This window comes from Ascaphus truei, chromosome 20, assembly GCF_040206685.1.
Source record: "Ascaphus truei isolate aAscTru1 chromosome 20, aAscTru1.hap1, whole genome shotgun sequence".
NCBI classification, from domain to species: domain Eukaryota; kingdom Metazoa; phylum Chordata; class Amphibia; order Anura; family Ascaphidae; genus Ascaphus; species Ascaphus truei.
The window spans coordinates 27,590,986-27,611,960 of NC_134502.1; the positions used below are offsets into that span (position 1 = coordinate 27,590,986).

At 43.8% G+C, this 20,975-nt stretch overlaps 1 protein-coding gene across 1 annotated transcript in view; it reads right to left on the bottom strand.

The window, feature by feature from the left end:
- Positions 1-13,619: 13,619 nt before the first annotated feature.
- C3 (complement C3) overlaps positions 13,620-20,975 on the bottom strand; it is an 86,657-nt gene continuing 79,301 nt past the window's right edge. The window contains exons 39-41 of the mRNA XM_075577600.1: positions 16,711-16,794; positions 16,278-16,413; positions 13,620-14,095 (exon numbers count right to left, since the gene is read on the bottom strand). Coding sequence (XP_075433715.1) covers positions 13,954-14,095; positions 16,278-16,413; positions 16,711-16,794 — 362 coding nt within the window. The 3' untranslated portion in view covers positions 13,620-13,953. The remainder of the gene's footprint in view (positions 14,096-16,277; positions 16,414-16,710; positions 16,795-20,975) is intronic.

Below are 20,975 nucleotides of genomic sequence, written 5' to 3' on the forward strand. Positions count from 1 at the left end.
GCCCATATTTTAGAAGGGGCATGGGAGGTGACATTTAAACAGAAATACAGGAACCTCATACATGGAATACATTTGAATTTATGGGCGGTAAAATATTGGTAACACAGCTAAATGCACTTATAACAAAAAAAAATTGGGAAAATGTAATTAATCTCCTTGTTAATCATTGTAAGTTTAAAATAAAAATATATTGACTGTTATACACTGGTGCTTTAATTTTTTCTGGACATGCACACAGCGCTGCTAAACATGCACAGACTTGCCAGTATTAAGAAAACCCTATAAAAGTATTACCAGGGGTGAGATTCAAACCCACATCGACATAAGTCCATTAAATCTTAAATCTAACGCCTTAACCACTCGGCCACATAGGTGCTTTCCTTATGTGCCAAATACTTGTGCTTTTATTTTTCATTTTTATCAAAAATAATAAATATTTAAGTATAAATAATACTATTTTGGGTGCAGGTGTGTTATCCGCAATTTTTGGGCGTAGGGGGTGTCACCCAAAACTCAGCGCAATGGGCAGTACCAGATGAGGCAGGGTCAGGAGCGGATACGAAAGGGGCGGTTTCTAAGGACCGTGGTTGTGTCCCAAACGGGGCAGAGCTAAGCCTAAATGGGATGGGCTACCTGTCAAAAATAGTTTGACATAATGTGGAGCTCCCTACTACTGACACAACTGTGAACCTTTCTCCTCCTATCTCCTCAACGCAGATCCCGTAAACAAGATACCTACTGGATTTTCAAATTGCAGATATTATGTCCAGTGGGTCATAATAAAGAAATGGTCTTGGGTGTATTCCAATAAGATATAACAATTATCAATAATAGGGGAGTTATTAGTATTGATCCAGACTCCAGGTCTTACTGGGTGATAATGATCCAGACTCCAGGTCTTTCTGTGTATCAATGATCCAGACTACAGGATTTAATGTGACATAATGCTCTATACTCCAGGTCTTGCTGAGTGATAATGATCCAGACTCCAGGACTTGCTGAGTGATAATGATGAATAGAGAAGTGTCCAAGCCGCTCACCAGTATTCATAAATTATAGGTATATGTAAGACATTGCAAGATGCATAGGGGAATACATGCATATATTATCAACAAGGTTGATGTACGAAGGATCAGAAAGAGACCCCAAAAGTTACACTTGTGCCAGTGTATATGTGGTATGAAATAGGGATTCAAAATATCCCTGAGATGTAATATCTCATAAAGACAAGTCTATTGACTAATGGATCAGCATTTAAAATAAAATAATACAATTTTATTACATAAATCAAATATTAGAGTGTGATAAATATATACAGTGATATCTTAAAACCCCCAGACTGGTGCGGATATACTCTAGTATATAGGACAGTATAGACACAACTATTGGTATAATGATAGTTGGAATATGACTCACAATATTAACCAGTTAATGTCCTATTATTTAAATAATGGCTTGTCACATTTACAAATCTATACAGAGTCTGCCTGCAAGGTATTAAATTTCTTGCCATTCTCTCTCAGTATCAGAGTAATGTGTCAAAACACCAAGAGACAAAATAACAAGTTGTGATAAAGTAACACAATGTTACTAGGTGTACACCCTGATGTAAATGTACACAATGACAGAGGTAGTATACATTGTTTCCATGTTGGGAGTGCATTCACTCTGTATAGACAACATAGTGGTTAGTTTCCCAGACAGTACTCACTATAGCTCACTGATCGCACATAGGGTTACAATAGTATAAAGTAACAATTCCTAGTGAGATATATATCCTGCTACCAGCAGGTAGTCCAAGCACAAACATGGCAGCAGCAAGTAGTTGCTTGTTGCTTAATACAAAGTGGTCACGGAGGACCCTGAATGGGAAAGGAGGAACCAGTATACAAGACGTGTGTTAGTAGGAGATATGAGGACTGTGTCGCCGCTCAACTGACATCACCGTAGAGATGTCTCTACCACCAACCTAGGTTTTGTGTGTGACCCACACTTCTTCAGGGGGAGGAGTCAGGGCGGTGTGATAATGATCGGGACTCCAAGTCTTGCTGAGTTATAATGATCCAGACTCCAGGTCTTACTGTGTAGTAATGATCAAGGCTCCAGGTCTTACTGTGTAATAATGATCTAGACTCCAGGTGTTACTGTGTAGTAATGATCTAGACTCCAGGTCTTCCTGTTTAGTATGATCCAGACAAAAGGTTATTAATATACCATATTAAAACAAGATGCAAACATGCATACAACCTTTTTAAAATCTAAAAGCACAGTGGGAAAGCGCTTACAAAACATACATCGTATAAACACCTGGGCTGTCTGACCAAGCAGTAGACAGCCCCATATTATGTCAAAGTAGTTTTTTGACAGGTGGCCTACCACCTTTTAGGGCTAAAAACATGACACCTTTGGGGCTAAACCAAGTCCCTGGATACCACCCCTTTCATATCCACCACCGTCCTTCCGTATCTGGTTCGATTATTTTGCTGAATTTTGGGTGATGCCCCCTGCACCAAAAAATCGTGGTTGATGTCCCCCTGCACGAAAAAATAGTATTATTTATATTTATATATGTCGCAATTTTTGTGATTGGTGCACACTGTTGACGTAGACAGGATGGGGGCGGATACATTTGAGAAGCATGTCCGGGAAAGTTTTTCTGAATACTGACATATTTATCTGTGTTTTACGCATGTGTAGAAAAAATATAAGCACAAGTATTTGGCACACAATGCAAGCACCTGGGTGGCTGAGTGGCTAAGGCGTTGGATTTAAGATCCAATAGACACTGATGAGGTACAATAAATACCACACAATTTAAATCATGTTTACAGAATTGAGAAAATATTAAAGAAAGAAACACGTAGAAAGTGAAACCGTATACTATATTTAATGGGTGGGTTACCCATCATCATTCAATAGTTGGATTGAAAAGGAACAATTGACCAGGGTTTAGAAATACAGAGCAATGGAGGGCATGGCCTTTTATGTGAAGATGTCTAGTAACCCAGCGTTCCCCCAAAATGAAATGTCTAATTATGCAACAAAACTCGCAAAGCCCATATTTTAGAAGGGGAATGGGAGGTGACATTTAAACAGAAATACAGTAACCTCATACATGGAATACATTTGAATTTATGGGCGGTAAAATGTCGGTAACAAAGCTAAACACACTTCTAACAATTTTTTTGTGAATATGCTCTGTAATTAATTTATCCCCTTGTTAATCATTGTAAATTTAAAATAAAATATATTTTGACTGTTATACACGTGTGCTTTCATTTTTTCTGGACATGGGCACAACGCTGCTAAACATGCACAGACTTTTCAGTGTTAAGAAAACCCTATAAAAGTATTACCAGGGGTGAGATTCAAACCCACACGGACGTACGTCCATTAAATCTTAAATCTAACGCCTTAACCACTCGGCCACACAGGTGCTTTCCTTATGTGCCAAATACTTCTGCTTTTATTTTTCATTTTTATAAAAAAATATATAAATAATACTATTTTTTGTGCAGGAGGTGTCATCCGCAATTTTTTGGCATAGGGGGTGTCACCCCAAACTCAGCACAGTGGGCTGTACCAGATAAGGCAGGTTTAGGGTCGGATACGAAAGGGGTGGTATCCAAGGAGCATGGTTTAATCCCAAATGAGGCGGAGCTAAGCCTAAATGGGATGGGCTACCTATCAAATATAGTTTGACATAATGTGGGGCTCCCTACTACTGACACAACTGTGAAACTTTCTCCCCCTATCTCCTCAATGCAGATTCCATAAACAAGATACCTACTGGATTTTCAAACTGCAAACATTATGTCCAGTAGGTCTTAATAAAGATATGGTCTTGGGTGTATTCCAATACGATATAACAATTATCAATAATAGGTGAGAAGTTACTAGTATTGATCCAGACTCCAGGTCTTACTGTGTGATAAGGATCCAGACTCCAGTAGTTGCTGTGTGATAATGATCCAGACTAGTGTTGTAGTGGGTCCTATTTTTTAGAAAACTGGGTAACGGATACCCAGGCAAAATCAAACATTTTTCCCGGCCGGGCACCCGTTTACCCAAATGGTGTTTACCTGCAGGGTTTGGAAGACCGCAGCGACATCTGGGAGCAGCAACAGAAGTCATGTGGTGGTGGCAGCAACAGAAGTCTGATATCAGCAGGAATACAGCACACAACTGATATCAGTGTGAGGCGGGAAATCATGTGACTGGAGCAGGAGCGTTCCTATTGGACAGCCGGCTCTTTCCCCTATGCTCCCCCTGGATCGTGTGATACATGTTGTTATCACTAATCCAGACTCCAGGTGTGTAGGAATGATCCAGACTCCAGATCTTACTGTGTGATAATGATCCAGACTCCTGGTCTTACTATGTAGTAATTACTGTATCTAGATATCAGGTCTCGCTATGTAGTAATGATCCAGACTCCAGGTCTTACAGTATGATAATGATCCAGTCTCTAGGTGTTACTGTGTAGTAAGGTATTCCAATAAGCTGTAACAGTTATCAATAATAGGAGGTGGAGCCCGTGGGCGGGAAGACAAGCCAAGCATAATCCACGTGCGCATAACGGGGCCGTGAGACTGCGCCTCCTGGGTGTCTGTCGCGGCAGGAACTTTCAGGTGGGAGATGGGCTCCAGCCGCCAAGATGGCGAATCCTCAAACCACCCAAGTGCTTGCATGTGCCAAATACTTGTGCTTATATTTTTTCTAGACATATGAAAAACGCAGATAAATATGTCCGTATTCAGAAAAACCTTCCCGGACATGCTTCTCAAATGTATCCGCCCCTATCCTGTCTACGTCAACAGTGTGCACCAATCACAAAATCTGTGAAATATAGAAATATAAATAATACTATTTTTTGGTGCAGGGGGACGTCACCCATGATTTTTTCGTGCAGGGGGCATCACCCAAAATTCAGCACAGTAATCGTACCAGATACAGAAAGGCGGTGGTGGATACAAAAGGGGTGGGATCCAGGGCTAGGTTTAGCCCCAAAGGTGACATGTTTTTAGCCCTAATAGGGGACAGACCACCTGTCAAAAGTACTTTGACATAATGTGGGGCTGCCTACTGCTTGGTCAGACAGCCCAGGTGTTTATACCATCTATGTTTTGTAGGTGCATTACCACGGTGCTTTTGGATTTTTAAAAAGTTGTATTGCATTTTGTTTTAATATGGTATATTAACCTGTTGTCTGGATCATTACTAAACAGGAAGACCTGGAGTCTAGATCATTACTACACAGTAACACCTGGAGACTAGATAATTATTACACAGTAAGACCTGGAGTCTAGAAAATTACTACACAGTAAGACCTGGAGTCTGGATCATTATCACACAGTAAGTTCTACAATCTGGATCATTACTACACAGAAAGACCTGGAGTCTGGATCATTAATACACAGAAAGACCTGGAGTCTGGATCATTATCACTCAACAAGACCTGGAGTCTGGATCATTATCCCACCGTCCTGACTCCTCCACCTGAAGAAGCGTGGGTCACATGTGAAACCTAGGTCGGCGGTAGACACGTCATGATGGGGACGTCAGCGGCTTGTATACTGGTTCCTCCTTTCCCATTCAGGGTCCTCCGTGACCACTTTGTATTAAGCAACAAGCAACTACTTGCTGCTGCCATGTTTGTGCTTGGACTACCTGCTGGTAGCAGGATGTATAACTCACTAGGGAATTGTTACTATATACTATTGTAACCCTATGTGCTATCAGTGAGCTATAGTGAGTACTCGCTATGTAGTAATGATCCAGACTCCAGGTCTTACAGTATGATAATGATCCAGTCTCTAGGTGTTACTGTGTAGTAAGGTATTCCAATAAGCTGTAACAGTTATCAATAATAGGAGGTGGAGCCCGTGGGCGGGAAGACAAGCCAAGCATAATCCACGTGCGCATAATGGGGCTGTGAGACTGCGCCTCCTGGGTGTCTGTCGCGGCAGGAACTTTCAGGTGGGAGATGGGCTCCAGCAGCCAAGATGGCGAATCCTCAAACCACCCAAGTGCTTGCATGTGCCAAATACTTGTGCTTATATTTTTTCTAGACATGAAAAACGCAGATAAATATGTCCGTATTCAGAAAAACCTTCCCGGACATGCTTCTCAAATGTATCCGCCCCTATCCTGTCTACGTCAACAGTGTGCACCAATCACAAAATCTGTGAAATATAGAAATATAAATAATACTATTTTTTGGTGCAGGGGGACGTCACCCATGATTTTTTCGTGCAGGGGGCATCACCCAAAATTCAGCACAGTAATCGTACCAGATACAGAAAGGCGGTGGTGGATACAAAAGGGGTGGGATCCAGGGCTAGGTTTAGCCCCAAAGGTGACATGTTTTTAGCCCTAATAGGGGACAGACCACCTGTCAAAAGTACTTTGACATAATGTGGGGCTGCCTACTGCTTGGTCAGACAGCCCAGGTGTTTATACCATCTATGTTTTGTAGGTGCATTACCACGGTGCTTTTGGATTTTTAAAAAGTTGTATTGCATTTTGTTTTAATATGGTATATTAACCTGTTGTCTGGATCATTACTAAACAGGAAGACCTGGAGTCTAGATCATTACTACACAGTAACACCTGGAGACTAGATAATTATTACACAGTAAGACCTGGAGTCTAGACAATTACTACACAGTAAGACCTGGAGTCTGGATCATTATCACACAGTAAGTTCTACAATCTGGATCATTACTACACAGAAAGACCTGGAGTCTGGATCATTAATACACAGAAAGACCTGGAGTCTGGATCATTATCACTCAACAAGACCTGGAGTCTGGATCATTATCCCACCGTCCTGACTCCTCCACCTGAAGAAGCGTGGGTCACATGTGAAACCTAGGTCGGCGGTAGACACGTCATGATGGGGACGTCAGCGGCTTGTATACTGGTTCCTCCTTTCCCATTCAGGGTCCTCCGTGACCACTTTGTATTAAGCAACAAGCAACTACTTGCTGCTGCCATGTTTGTGCTTGGACTACCTGCTGGTAGCAGGATGTATAACTCACTAGGGAATTGTTACTATATACTATTGTAACCCTATGTGCTATCAGTGAGCTATAGTGAGTACTCGCTATGTAGTAATGATCCAGACTCCAGGTCTTACAGTATGATAATGATCCAGTCTCTAGGTGTTACTGTGTAGTAAGGTATTCCAATAAGCTGTAACAGTTATCAATAATAGGAGGTGGAGCCCGTGGGCGGGAAGACAAGCCAAGCATAATCCACGTGCGCATAATGGGGCTGTGAGACTGCGCCTCCTGGGTGTCTGTCGCGGCAGGAACTTTCAGGTGGGAGATGGGCTCCAGCCGCCAAGATGGCGAATCCTCAAACCACCCAAGTGCTTGCATGTGCCAAATACTTGTGCTTATATTTTTTCTAGACATATGAAAAACACAGATAAATATGTCCGTATTCAGAAAAACCTTCCCGGACATGCTTCTCAAATGTATCCGCCCCTATCCTGTCTACGTCAACAGTGTGCACCAATCACAAAATCTGTGAAATATAGAAATATAAATAATACTATTTTTTGGTGCAGGGGGACGTCACCCATGATTTTTTCGTGCAGGGGGCATCACCCAAAATTCAGCACAGTAATCGTACCAGATACAGAAAGGCGGTGGTGGATACAAAAGGGGTGGGATCCAGGGCTAGGTTTAGCCCCAAAGGTGACATGTTTTTAGCCCTAATAGGGGACAGACCACCTGTCAAAAGTACTTTGACATAATGTGGGGCTGCCTACTGCTTGGTCAGACAGCCCAGGTGTTTATACCATCTATGTTTTGTAGGTGCATTACCACAGTGCTTTTGGATTTTTAAAAAGTTGTATTGCATTTTGTTTTAATATGGTATATTAACCTGTTGTCTGGATCATTACTAAACAGGAAGACCTGGAGTCTAGATCATTACTACACAGTAACACCTGGAGACTAGATAATTATTACACAGTAAGACCTGGAGTCTAGAAAATTACTACACAGTAAGACCTGGAGTCTGGATCATTATCACACAGTAAGTTCTACAATCTGGATCATTACTACACAGAAAGACCTGGAGTCTGGATCATTAATACACAGAAAGACCTGGAGTCTGGATCATTATCACTCAACAAGACCTGGAGTCTGGATCATTATCCCACCGTCCTGACTCCTCCACCTGAAGAAGCGTGGGTCACATGTGAAACCTAGGTCGGCGGTAGACACGTCATGATGGGGACGTCAGCGGCTTGTATACTGGTTCCTCCTTTCCCATTCAGGGTCCTCCGTGACCACTTTGTATTAAGCAACAAGCAACTACTTGCTGCTGCCATGTTTGTGCTTGGACTACCTGCTGGTAGCAGGATGTATAACTCACTAGGGAATTGTTACTATATACTATTGTAACCCTATGTGCTATCAGTGAGCTATAGTGAGTACTCGCTATGTAGTAATGATCCAGACTCCAGGTCTTACAGTATGATAATGATCCAGTCTCTAGGTGTTACTGTGTAGTAAGGTATTCCAATAAGCTGTAACAGTTATCAATAATAGGAGGTGGAGCCCGTGGGCGGGAAGACAAGCCAAGCATAATCCACGTGCGCATAATGGGGCTGTGAGACTGCGCCTCCTGGGTGTCTGTCGCGGCAGGAACTTTCAGGTGGGAGATGGGCTCCAGCCGCCAAGATGGCGAATCCTCAAACCACCCAAGTGCTTGCATGTGCCAAATACTTGTGCTTATATTTTTTCTAGACATGAAAAACGCAGATAAATATGTCCGTATTCAGAAAAACCTTCCCGGACATGCTTCTCAAATGTATCCGCCCCTATCCTGTCTACGTCAACAGTGTGCACCAATCACAAAATCTGTGAAATATAGAAATATAAATAATACTATTTTTTGGTGCAGGGGGACGTCACCCATGATTTTTTCGTGCAGGGGGCATCACCCAAAATTCAGCACAGTAATCGTACCAGATACAGAAAGGCGGTGGTGGATACAAAAGGGGTGGGATCCAGGGCTAGGTTTAGCCCCAAAGGTGACATGTTTTTAGCCCTAATAGGGGACAGACCACCTGTCAAAAGTACTTTGACATAATGTGGGGCTGCCTACTGCTTGGTCAGACAGCCCAGGTGTTTATACCATCTATGTTTTGTAGGTGCATTACCACGGTGCTTTTGGATTTTTAAAAAGTTGTATTGGATTTTGTTTTAATATGGTATATTAACCTGTTGTCTGGATCATTACTAAACAGGAAGACCTGGAGTCTAGATCATAACTACACAGTAACACCTGGAGACTAGATAATTATTACACAGTAAGACCTGGAGTCTAGAAAATTACTAAACAGTAAGACCTGGAGTCTGGATCATTATCACACAGTAAGTTCTACAATCTGGATCATTACTACACAGAAAGACCTGGAGTCTGGATCATTAATACACAGAAAGACCTGGAGTCTGGATCATTATCACTCAACAAGACCTGGAGTCTGGATCATTATCCCACCGTCCTGACTCCTCCACCTGAAGAAGCGTGGGTCACATGTGAAACCTAGGTCGGCGGTAGACACGTCATGACGGGGACGTCAGCGGCTTGTATACTGGTTCCTCCTTTCCCATTCAGGGTACTCCGTGACCACTTTGTATTAAGCAACAAGCAACTACTTGCTGCTGCCATGTTTGTGCTTGGACTACCTGCTGGTAGCAGGATGTATAACTCACTAGGGAATTGTTACTATATACTATTGTAACCCTATGTGCTATCAGTGAGCTATAGTGAGTACTGTCTGGGAAACTAACCACTATGTTGTCTATACAGAGTGAATATACTCCCAACATGGAAACAATGTATACTACCTCTGCCATTGTGTACATTTACATCAGGGTATTCACATAGTAACATTGTGTTACTTTATTACAACTTGTTATTTTGTCTCTTGGTGTTTTGACACAATACTCTGATACTGAGAGAGAATGGCAAGAAATTTAATACCTTGCAGACAGACTCTGTATAGATTTGTAAATGTGACAAGCCATTATTTAAATAATAGGACATTAACTGGTTAATATTGTGAGTCATATTCCAACTATCATTATACCAATAGTTGTGTCTATACTGTCCTATATACTAGAGTGTCTCCGCACCACTCTGGGGGTTTTAAGATATCACTGTATATATTTATCACACTCTAATATTTGATTTATGTAATAAAATTGTATTATTTTATTTTAAATGCTGATCCATTAGTCAATAGACTTGTCTATATGAGACATTACATCTCAGGGATATTTTGAATCCCTATTTGATACAACATATACACTGGCACGAGTACAACTTCTGGGGTCTCTTTCTGATCCTTCTTACATCAACCTTGTTAATAATATATGCACTTATTCCCCTATGCACCTTGCAATGTCTTACATATACCTATAATTTATGAATACTGGTGAGCGGCCTGGTCACTTCTTTATTCATCATTATCACTCAGCAAGTCCTGGAGTCTGGATCATTATTTCACATTCAAACCTGGAGTCTGGTCATTCCTGCACAGAAAGACCTGGAGTCTGGTTCATTATCACCCAGTAAGACCTGGAGTCTGGATCATTATCACACAGCGAGACCTGGAGTCTGGATCATTATTTCACATTCAAACCTGGAGTCTGGTCATTCCTGCACAGAAAGACCTGGAGTCTGGATCATTATTTCACATTAAAACATGGAGTCTGGTCATTCCTGCACAGAAAGACCTGGATCATTATCACCCAGTAAGACCTGGAGTCTGGATCAATACTAATAACTCCCCTATTATTGATAATTGTTATATCTTATTGGAATACACCCAAGTCCATATCTTTATTAAGACCCACTGGACATAATATCTGCAGTTTGAAAATCCAGTAGGTATCTTGTTTACGGGATCTGCGTTGAAGAGATAGGGGGAGAAAGGTTTACACAGTTGTGTCAGTAGTAGGGAGCCCCACATTATGTCAAACTATTTTTGACAGGTAGCCCATCTCATTTAGGCTTAGCTCTGCCCCATTTTGGACTAAACCAGGGTCCTTGGATACCGCCCCTTTCGTATCCGCTCCTGACCCTGCCTTATCTGGTACCGCCCATTGCTCTGAGTTTTGGGTGACACCCCCTATGCCAAACAATTGCGGATAACACCCCCTTGCGCCAAAAATAGTATTATTTATATATTTATTATTTTTTGATAAAAATGAAAAATAAAAGCACAAGTATGTGGCACATAATGCTAGCACCTGTGTGGCCGAGTGGTTAAGGCGTTAGACTTGAGATCCAGTAGACATATGTCCGTGTGGGTTGGAATCCCACCCATGGTAATACTTTTATAGGGTTTTCTTAATGCTGGCAAGTCTGTGCATGTTTAGCAGCGCTGTGCCCATGTCCAAAAAAAAATTAAAGCACCAGTGTATAACAGTCAAAATATTTTTATTTTAAACTTAAAATTATTAACAAGGAGATATATTATATATTAATTACAACATATTCAAAATTTTTTTTGTTATAGGTGCATTTAGCTGTGTTACCAATATTTTACCGTCCATAAATTCAAATGTATACCATGTACTGTATGAGGTTGCTGTATTTCTGTTTGAAAGCCACCTCCCATTCCCCTTCTAAAATAATGGCCACGCGAGTTTTGTCGCATAATTAGACATTTCATTTTGGGGGAACGCAGCGTTACTAGACATCTTCACATTTAAGGCCATGTAATACATTGCTCTGTATTTCTAAACCCTGGTCAATTGTTCTTTTTCAATCCAACTATTGAATGACGGCGGGTAACCCACCCATTAAACGTAGTATACGGTTTCACTTTGTACGTGTTTCTTTCTTAAAATCTTCCCAATTCTGTAAATACGATTTACATTGTGCAGCTTTTTTTTTGTACCTCCTCAGCATCCATTGGATGTTAAGTCCAACGCCTTAACCACTCAGCCACCCAGGTGCTTGCCTTATGTCCCAAATACTTGTGCTTATATTTGTGGTGGATCTGCGCACAACACAGATAAACAGGTCAGTATTCAGAACAACCTGCCCGGACATGCCCCTCATACAACAACGAGAATGTACCAGGCAGAATGTGCAAGACAAGGAAAGACAGCAGGGTGCTTGAGGCAAGTACTTTGTCACAAATAGCGTTGGTTATGCTCAGACAACTTGGAGCAGGAATGGCTGAGCATATAAAGGAGTGACAGCCAATGGCAGGGCTGCACCAGGCTGAGAACCATGAATAATCAAACCCATTCTGTGCATTGGTAGGCAGGGGCGGAGTGTACCGCAGGTGTGGGGTAATAGGTAATGGTATTAACCCTATGCGTTCCCCTGGTAATGCGGTGCCGGCACGTAGGTGCTTGAACACAAGGGAGGTCTCCATAGCGTCACGGGATGTGTCATGGGGCGGAGCCTAAGCCCAATCCCAATAGGGGCAGCGCGGCACTTGCGCATAGGTGCATGTGAGGCACGTCACCGGAGACGTCACGTGACGTGTCATGAGGGTGGAGTCTAAGCCCGATCCGTGCGGTGTCCTCACACCTGGCCACACGGCACCTGTGCCCAACCTCAGTGTGAGGCGGATCACCTGCCTCATCACGGGACGCATCACGGGGGCGGGACCGAAGCCCAATCCTTACAGTTTTAAAACCTTAAATCCCCAAGCGCGGTTGTTATTTAAATGAGGAATAAAGAAGGATTACATTCTGGATTTGCATAAAGCGAGTATTGATATATTATTTTATATCTATATATATATATATATATATATACATATTATCTATATTAAGTTGGCTAGTAATATATATTCAGCACACAATAGGTTAAAATGTTTTAAGTTGGTTTTCTCATGAAGGATTTCAGGGCAGCTTGAAACTAATGGTAGACAATGTTATTTGTATCAGGGGCGACTTGAAACCGAGTGACAGGATGTATATGTTAGAGATAAGGCTTGCTTTGCCCAGTTCCAAACTCCCTTTCCCATACATTGTATTTCACTGATACTATGCTCTAACTCATATTCCTGACAGGTCTTACCTGCTCTCTGCCTTGATCTCAGGATTTCTCTCTCTCATTGTGTTTTACATTTTCTGATATATGTCTTTCTTTCTTTGCTCTGATTAATATTTTTCTTAGTTCTTTATCTTCCAGAGAAATCAGTGTGTTTAGTTAACAAAAAAGCCAGTTAGCTAAGACAAGTGATTTATAGCTCTTTGTCCTGATAATGTAAAGAATCACTTTGAAGGTAGTTTTTATGCTGTGTTCAGATACGTTAAACTGAGCTGACGTATATAGTATACTGTATCCCTGCTGAAAGCTGATTGAAGAAAATAAAGACTGCTGATTTTGAACTGCAAACCTGATTCCTGAGTATTATATCGAGAAGAAGCTTTTCTAACAAGAGTCTGTGGGCGTTATTCTCTCTGTGCACTGGAAAGTATTTGTTTGTAGGAAAATGACTTGCAAAAGAGGACTTCGTAGCTCGCTTGTTTACCGAAATCACCAAGTGTTTGGCGCCAAGATGGGCACCGACTTTGGGAACCCGGAGTTATGAACTTTGAATCCATAATGAATGCAGGCAGAGATGAAAATTAATGCTTTAATGGCGTACAAAACACGACAAAACATCCATAGGGTGAGACGTGAGAGGCTGCATGTTTGACAAGGGTTAGGGAGGTGAGGAGTGGGTTATATATAGAGGTCCGTATTTGGGGAGATGAGGGGTGGGGTGGTATAGGAGGTTTAGAATTAGGATCAGATTAGACTCATCTGGTGGGAGTTCTGTATATGGATCAGGGGAGGTGGAGTTCAGATGACCTGAAGGTAGGGCCAGAATAAGGGTTCTTTAGGTGGGGAGGTGGGAATGATATTGAAGGTCATGATTAGGCTGATAGTGAGGAGTGTCAGGATTAGGGTTTTTTAGGTGGGGCAGCCAACCTGATCCAGGTTGTCTGAAAACTCAAAGAAATCATCACAAATATTTCTGTGCTCAGGATCCTGACATTCCCCCTCGTTCGGCCACCACTCGATCCACGTCTCTTTCCCGATGATGTAGGCGAAGCTGCAGAGAGAGGCAGTCGGATAAACACCCATAACCAGGGCAAAACCCACCGATACAACCATAATCACAGCTATAACCACCACTATAACCCAAACACTAGCTGCAACCATAATCCTAACTCAACTCTAACATATACTGCAATCATAACCTAAACAAAACTGCATCAATAACCCAAACCCTACTGTAACTACAACCCTTACACACAAATAAATTAGGACTAAAACACTAAATGCAATATAACCCTAACATCAATTAACGCCACACACCTGAAACTAACTACAACTATAACCCTAACTGAAACAATTACCCAAACTTTTAATTACAACCATAATTAAAATTTCAACCATAACTCAGATACTAACTATAATCCCAACATAGACAACTGCAACACTAACCCAAACACTAATCCAAAAACTAACTACAACTCAAACAATCAGCAACCATAACTGCAATCCTAACCTAAGCACTAGCTGCAACCCTAACACAAACACCAACCCTAATCTAAACACCAACTGCAACCCTAACCCAAACACCAACTGCAACCCTAATCCAAACACTAACTGCAACCTTAGTCCAAACACCAACTGCAACCCTAATCCAACACCAACTGCAACCCTAACCCAAACACTAACTGCAACCCTAACCCAAACACTAACTATAACCCTAACCCAAACACTAACTACAACTCAAACACTCTTAGCAACCATAACTGCAATCCTAACCTAAGCACTAACTGCAACCCTAACCCAAACACCAACTGCAACCCTAATCCAAACACCAACTGCAACCCTAACCCTAACTGCAACCCTAACCCAAACACTAACTGCAACCCTAACCCAAGCACTAACTGCAGCCCTAACCCCAACACTAACTACAACCCTAACCCTAACTGCAACCCAAACACTAATTACAACCCTAACCCCAACACTAACTGCAACCCTAACCCAAGCACCAACTGCAACCCTAACCCAAGCACCAACTGCAACCCTAACCCCAACACTAACTGCAACCCTAACCCAAACATTAACTGCAACCATAACCCAAACACCAACTGCAACCCTAACTCCAACACTAACTACAACCCTAACCCAAACACTAACTACAACCCTAACCCCAACACTAACTGCAACCCTAACCCAAGCACCAACTGCAACCCTAACCCCAACAATAACTGCAACCCTAACCCCAACACTAACTGCAACCCTAACCCAAGCACCAACTGCAACCCTAACCCCAACACTAACTGCAACCCTTACCCAACCACCAACTGCAACCCTAACCCCAACACTAACTGCAACCCTTACCCAAGCAACAACTGCAACCCTAACCCCAACACTAACTGCAACCCTAACCCAAGCACCAACTGCAACCCTAACCCCAACACTAACCCAAGCACCAACTGCAACCCTAACCCAAACACCAACTGCAACCCTAACCCAAACACTAACTGCAACCCGACCCAAACACTAACTGCAACCCTAACCCAAACACTAACTGCAACCCGACCCAAACACTAACTGCAACCCTAACCCCAACTGCAACCCTAACTCAAACACTAACTACAACCCTAATCCAAGCACCAACTACAACCCTAACCCAAACACTAACTGCAACCCTAACCCAAACACTAACTGCAACCCTAACCCAAACACTACCAGAACCGAAGAAAGAGGTGACCTGCAGCTGGAGAGATCTGAGGACAGAGGTACCCTACGGCTGGGGAAATCCCAGGACATTTAAAAATGGTGGATGGCAGTGAAGTGACCGACGGTGAAGGTAACCTGCAGTGAGTAATCCTGACAGCGAAGCGCCAGTAGCAATTTGGTCATGGAGAAAATGGCCAAATGTCCCATTCCGCTGCAACCATAACCTAAACCCCGCTACAAACCGATTGTGACAACAATTACAATCATAACCACCACCAAATTCCAAACCATGAGGAACCCTAAAGATTGTTCCATCCCACGTGCATCGCGCCTAACACGCATGACTGTCCACACACCTTCATACCAACCTCTGACCAATATCTCATTTAACGGGACTAAATTGCAATAGAAGATAATTCCACAGCTCGTTTGCTTGTATAAATAAGTATCCCATTAGCTGATTCACTCCAAAAGATGGCGTATTCCACAGCTTGTTAGCTCATCCTAATTAAAAGCTCATTAGCAGTTTTACTTACCCAGATGGCTGGTTCCACAGGTCCCTGGTCACACCCCAGATCAGATAATCACGACCAATCTTCAATTTTAAGGATTTTCGACACTTTATATGACTGATAAAGTTACGTTTATTGCCCATAGGGGCCTCGTCCGTACCTAGGGGGTGGAAGGGGGGGAGGGGGAAGATGAAAGAGAAATGTCAGGAAGAAAATGGGGAGAAGAAAGAAAGAGTGAATAAGAGAAGAGGGAGTTAAGGAAGGAGAGGGAGAGAGTGAATAAAACCAATTATTTCCTGCTTTTGGTTGATCATCCCCTGAATGTGACCTGACTCTTCGCTCCTTTGAATGTGACTGCCCTCCACCCCTCAATGATGTCCCCTCTACCTCTGTCCTGATTATACATTATCCATATGAAGTACTCTATATAAAGACTCTACCCATTGTCTCTTGTTACCTTCCTTAATGACCTGCTGAATTGTCATCACGTAGTTATCAAAGTTTACTGACGTCTGCATGCCAGTGAGCGTCGCCTTGTACACTGCGGAGAGAAGCAATTAATCAATACTCTAATACACTGCTGGGCAAAGCATCAGTCGATTAATAAATACAGGAATACACTGCAGAGAGAAGAAATTAATTCATTCATCAACCAATCAATAATCCAAGCAATCGATTAATACCCTACCCAATCGATCAATCACTCAATTATTAGGCTAGTACGCTGTGCAGGGTTAGATATGAATGGGCTGTGTAGTCTGCAGTTGGGGGGGTTAGATATGAATGGGCTGTGTAGTCTGCGGTTGGGGGGGTTAGATATGAATGAGCTGTGTAGTCCGCGGTTGGGTGGGGTTAGATATGAATGGGCTGTGTAGTCTGCGGTTGGGGTTAGATATGAATGGGCTGTGTAGTCTGCGGTTGGGGTTAGATATGAATGGGCTGTGTAGCCTGCGGTTAGGTGGGGTTAGATATGAATGAGCTGTGTAGTCTGCGGTTGGGTGGGGTTAGATATGAATGGGCTGCGTAGTCTGCGGTTGGGGTTAGATATGTATGGGCTGTGTAGTCAGTGGTTGGGTGGGGTTAGATATGAATGGGCTGTGTAGTCTGCGGTTGGGTGGGCTTAGATATGAATGAGCTGTGTAGTCTGCGGTTGGGTGGGGTTAGATATGAATGGGCTGTGTAGTCAGTGGTTGGGTGGGGTTAGATATGAATGAGCTGTGTAGTCTGAGGTTGGGTGGGGTTAGATATGAATGGGCTGTGTAGTCTGCGGTTGGGTGGGGTTAGATATGAATGAGCTGTGTAGTCTGTGGTTGGGTGGGGTTAGATATGAATGAGCTGTGTAGTCTGCGGTTGGGTGGGGTTAGATATGAATGTGCTGTGTAGTCTGCAGTTGGGTGGGGTTAGATATGAATGGGCTGTGTAGTCAGTGGTTGGGTGGGGTTAGATATGAATGAGCTGTGTAGTCTGCGGTTGGGTGGGGTTAGATATGAATGGGCTGTGTAGTCTGCAGTTGGGTGGGGTTAGATATGAATGGGATGTGTAGTCTGCGGTTGGGTGGGGTTAGATATGAATGGGCTGTGTAGTCTGCGGTTGGGTGGGGTTAGATATGAATGGGCTGTGTAGTCTGAGGTTGGGTGGGGTTAGATATGAATGAGCTGTGTAGTCTGCGGTTGGGTGGGGTTAGATATGAATGGGCTGTGTAGTCTGCAGTTGGGTGGGGTTAGATATGAATGGGACGTGTAGTCAGTGGTTGGGTGGGGTTAGATATGAATGGGCTGTGTAGTCTGCGGTTGGGTGGGGTTAGATATGAATGGGCTGTGTAGTCTGCGGTTGGGTGGGGTTAGATATGAATGAGCTGTGCAGTCTGCGGTTGGGTGGGGTTTGATATGAATGGGCTGTGTAGTCTGCGGTTGGGTGAGGTTAGATATGAATGGGTTGTGTAGTCAGTGGTTGGGTGGGGTTAGATATGAATGGGCTGTGTAGTCTGCGGTTGGGTGGGGTTAGATATGAATGAGCTGTGTAGTCAGTGGTTGGGTGGGATTAGATATGAATGGGCTGTGTAGTCTGCGGTTGGGGTTAGATATGAATGGGCTGTGTAGTCTGCGGTTGGGTGGGGTTAGATATGAATGAGCTGTGCAGTCTGCGGTTGGGTGGGGTTTGATATGAATGGGCAGTGTAGTCTGCGGTTGGGTGGGGTTAGATATGAATGAGCTGTGTAGTCAGTGGTTGGGTGGGGTTAGATATGAATGAGCTGTGTAGTCTGCGGTTGGGTGGGGTTAGATATGAATGGGCTGTGTAGTCAGTGGTTGGGTGGGGTTAGATATGAATGGGCTGTGTAGCCTGCGGTTGGGTGGGGTTAGATATGAATGGGCTGTGTAGTCTGCAGTTGGGTGGGGTTAGATATGAATGGGCTGTGTAGTCTGTGGTTGGGGGGGTTAGATATGAATGGGCTGTGTAGCCTGTGGTTGGGTGGGGTTAGATATGAATGGGCTGTGTAGTCTGCAGTTGGGTGGGGTTAGATATGAATGGGCTGTGTAGTCTGCAGTTGGGTGGGGTTAGATATGAATGGGCTGTGTAGCCCGCAGTTGGGTGGGGTTAAATATGAATGGGCTGTGTAGTCTGAGGTTGGGTGGGGTTAGATATGAATGGGCTGTGTAGTCTGCGGTTGGGGTTAGATATGTATGGGCTGTGTTGTCAGTGGTTGGGTGGGGTTAGATATGAATGGGCTGTGTAGTCTGCGGTTGGGTGGGGTTAGATATGAATGGGCTGTGTAGTCTGCAGTTGGTTGGGGTTAGATATGAATGGGCTGAGTAGTCTGAGGTTGGGTGGGATTAGATATGAATGGGCTGTGTAGTCTGCGGTTGGGGTTAGATATGAATGGGCTGTGTAGTCTGCAGTTGGGTGGAGTTAGATATGAATGGGCTGTGTAGTCTGCGGTTGGGTGGGGTTAGATATGAATGAGCTGTGTAGTCTGCGGTTGGGTGGGGTTAGATATGAATGAGCTGTGTAGTCTGCGGTTGGGTGGGGTTAGATATGAATGGGCTGTGTAGTCTGCGGTTGGGTGGGGTTAGATATGAATGGGCTGTGTAGTCAGCGGTTGGGTGGGATTAGATATGAATGGGCTGTGTAGTCTGCGGTTGGGTGGGGTTAGATATGAATGAGCTGTGTAGTCTGCGGTTGGGTGGGGTTAGATATGAATGGGCTGTGTAGTCTGCGGTTGGGTGGGGTTAGATATGAATGGGCTGTGTAGTCTGCAGTTGGTTGGGGTTAGATATGAATGGGCTGTGTAGTCTGCGGTTGGGGTTAGATATGAATGGGCTGTGTAGTCTGCGGTTGGGTGGGGTTAGATATAAATGGGCTGTGTAGTCTGCGGTTGGGGTTAGATATGAATGGGTTGTGTAGTCTGCGGTTGGGTGGGGTTAGATATGAATGAGCTGTGTAGTCTGCGGTTGGGTGGGGTTAGATATGAATGGGCTGTGTAGTCTGCGGTTGGGTGGGGTTAGATATGAATGGGCTGTGTAGCCCGCAGTTGGGTGGGGTTTGATATGAATGGGCTGTGTAGCCTGAGGTTGGGTGGGGTTAGATATGAATGGGCTGTGTAGTCAGTGGTTGGGTGGGATTAGATATGAATGGGCTGTGTAGTCTGAGGTTGGGTGGGGTTAGATATGAATGGGCTGTGTAGTCAGTGGTTGGGTGGGATTAGATATGAATGGGCTGTGTAGTCTGCGGTTAGGTGGGGTTAGATATAAATGGGCTGTGTAGTCTGCGGTTGGGTGGGGTTAGATATGAATAAGCTGTGTAGTCTGCGGTTGGGTGGGGTTAGATATGAATGGGCTGTGTAGTCTGCGGTTGTGGTTAGATATGAATGGGCTGTGTAGTCTGCGGTTGGGTGGGGTTAGATATGAATGAGCTGTGTAGTCTGCGGTTGGGTGGGGTTAGATATGAATGAGCTGTGTAGTCTGCGGTTGGGTGGGGTTAGATATGAATGGGCTGTGTAGTCTGTGGTTGGGTGGGGTTAGATATGAATGGGCTGTGAAGCCCGCGGTTGGGTGGGGTTTGATATGAATGGGCTGTGTAGTCTGAGGTTGGGTGGGGTTAGATATGAATGGGCTGTGTAGTCAGTGGTTGGGTGGGATTAGATATGAATGGGCTGTGTAGTCTGCGGTTGGGTGGGGTTAGATATGAATGGGCTGTGTAGTCTGCGGTTGGGTGGGGTTAGATATGAATGGGCTGTGTAGTCTGCGGTTGGGGTTAGATATGAATGGGCTGTGTAGTCTGCGGTTGTGTGGGGTTAGATATGAATGAGCTGTGTAGTCTGCGGTTGGGTGGGGTTAGATATGAATGAGCTGTGTAGTCAGTGGTTGGGTGGGGTTAGATATGAATGAGCTGTGTAGTCTGCGGTTGGGTGCGGTTAGATATGAATGGGCTGTGTAGTCAGTGGTTGGGTGGGGTTAGATATGAATGAGCTGTGTAGTCAGTGGTTGGGTGGGGTTAGATATGAATGAGCTGTGTAGTCTGCGGTTGGGTGGGGTTAGATATAAATGGGCTGTGTAGTCTGCGGTTGGGTGGGGTTAGATATGAATGGGCTGTGTAGTCTGCGGTTTGATGTGGTTAGATATGAATGGGCTGTGTAGTCTGCAGTTGGGTGGGGTTAGATATGAATGGGCTGTGTAGTCTGCGGTTGGGTGCGGTTAGATATGAATGGGCTGTGTAGTCTGCGGT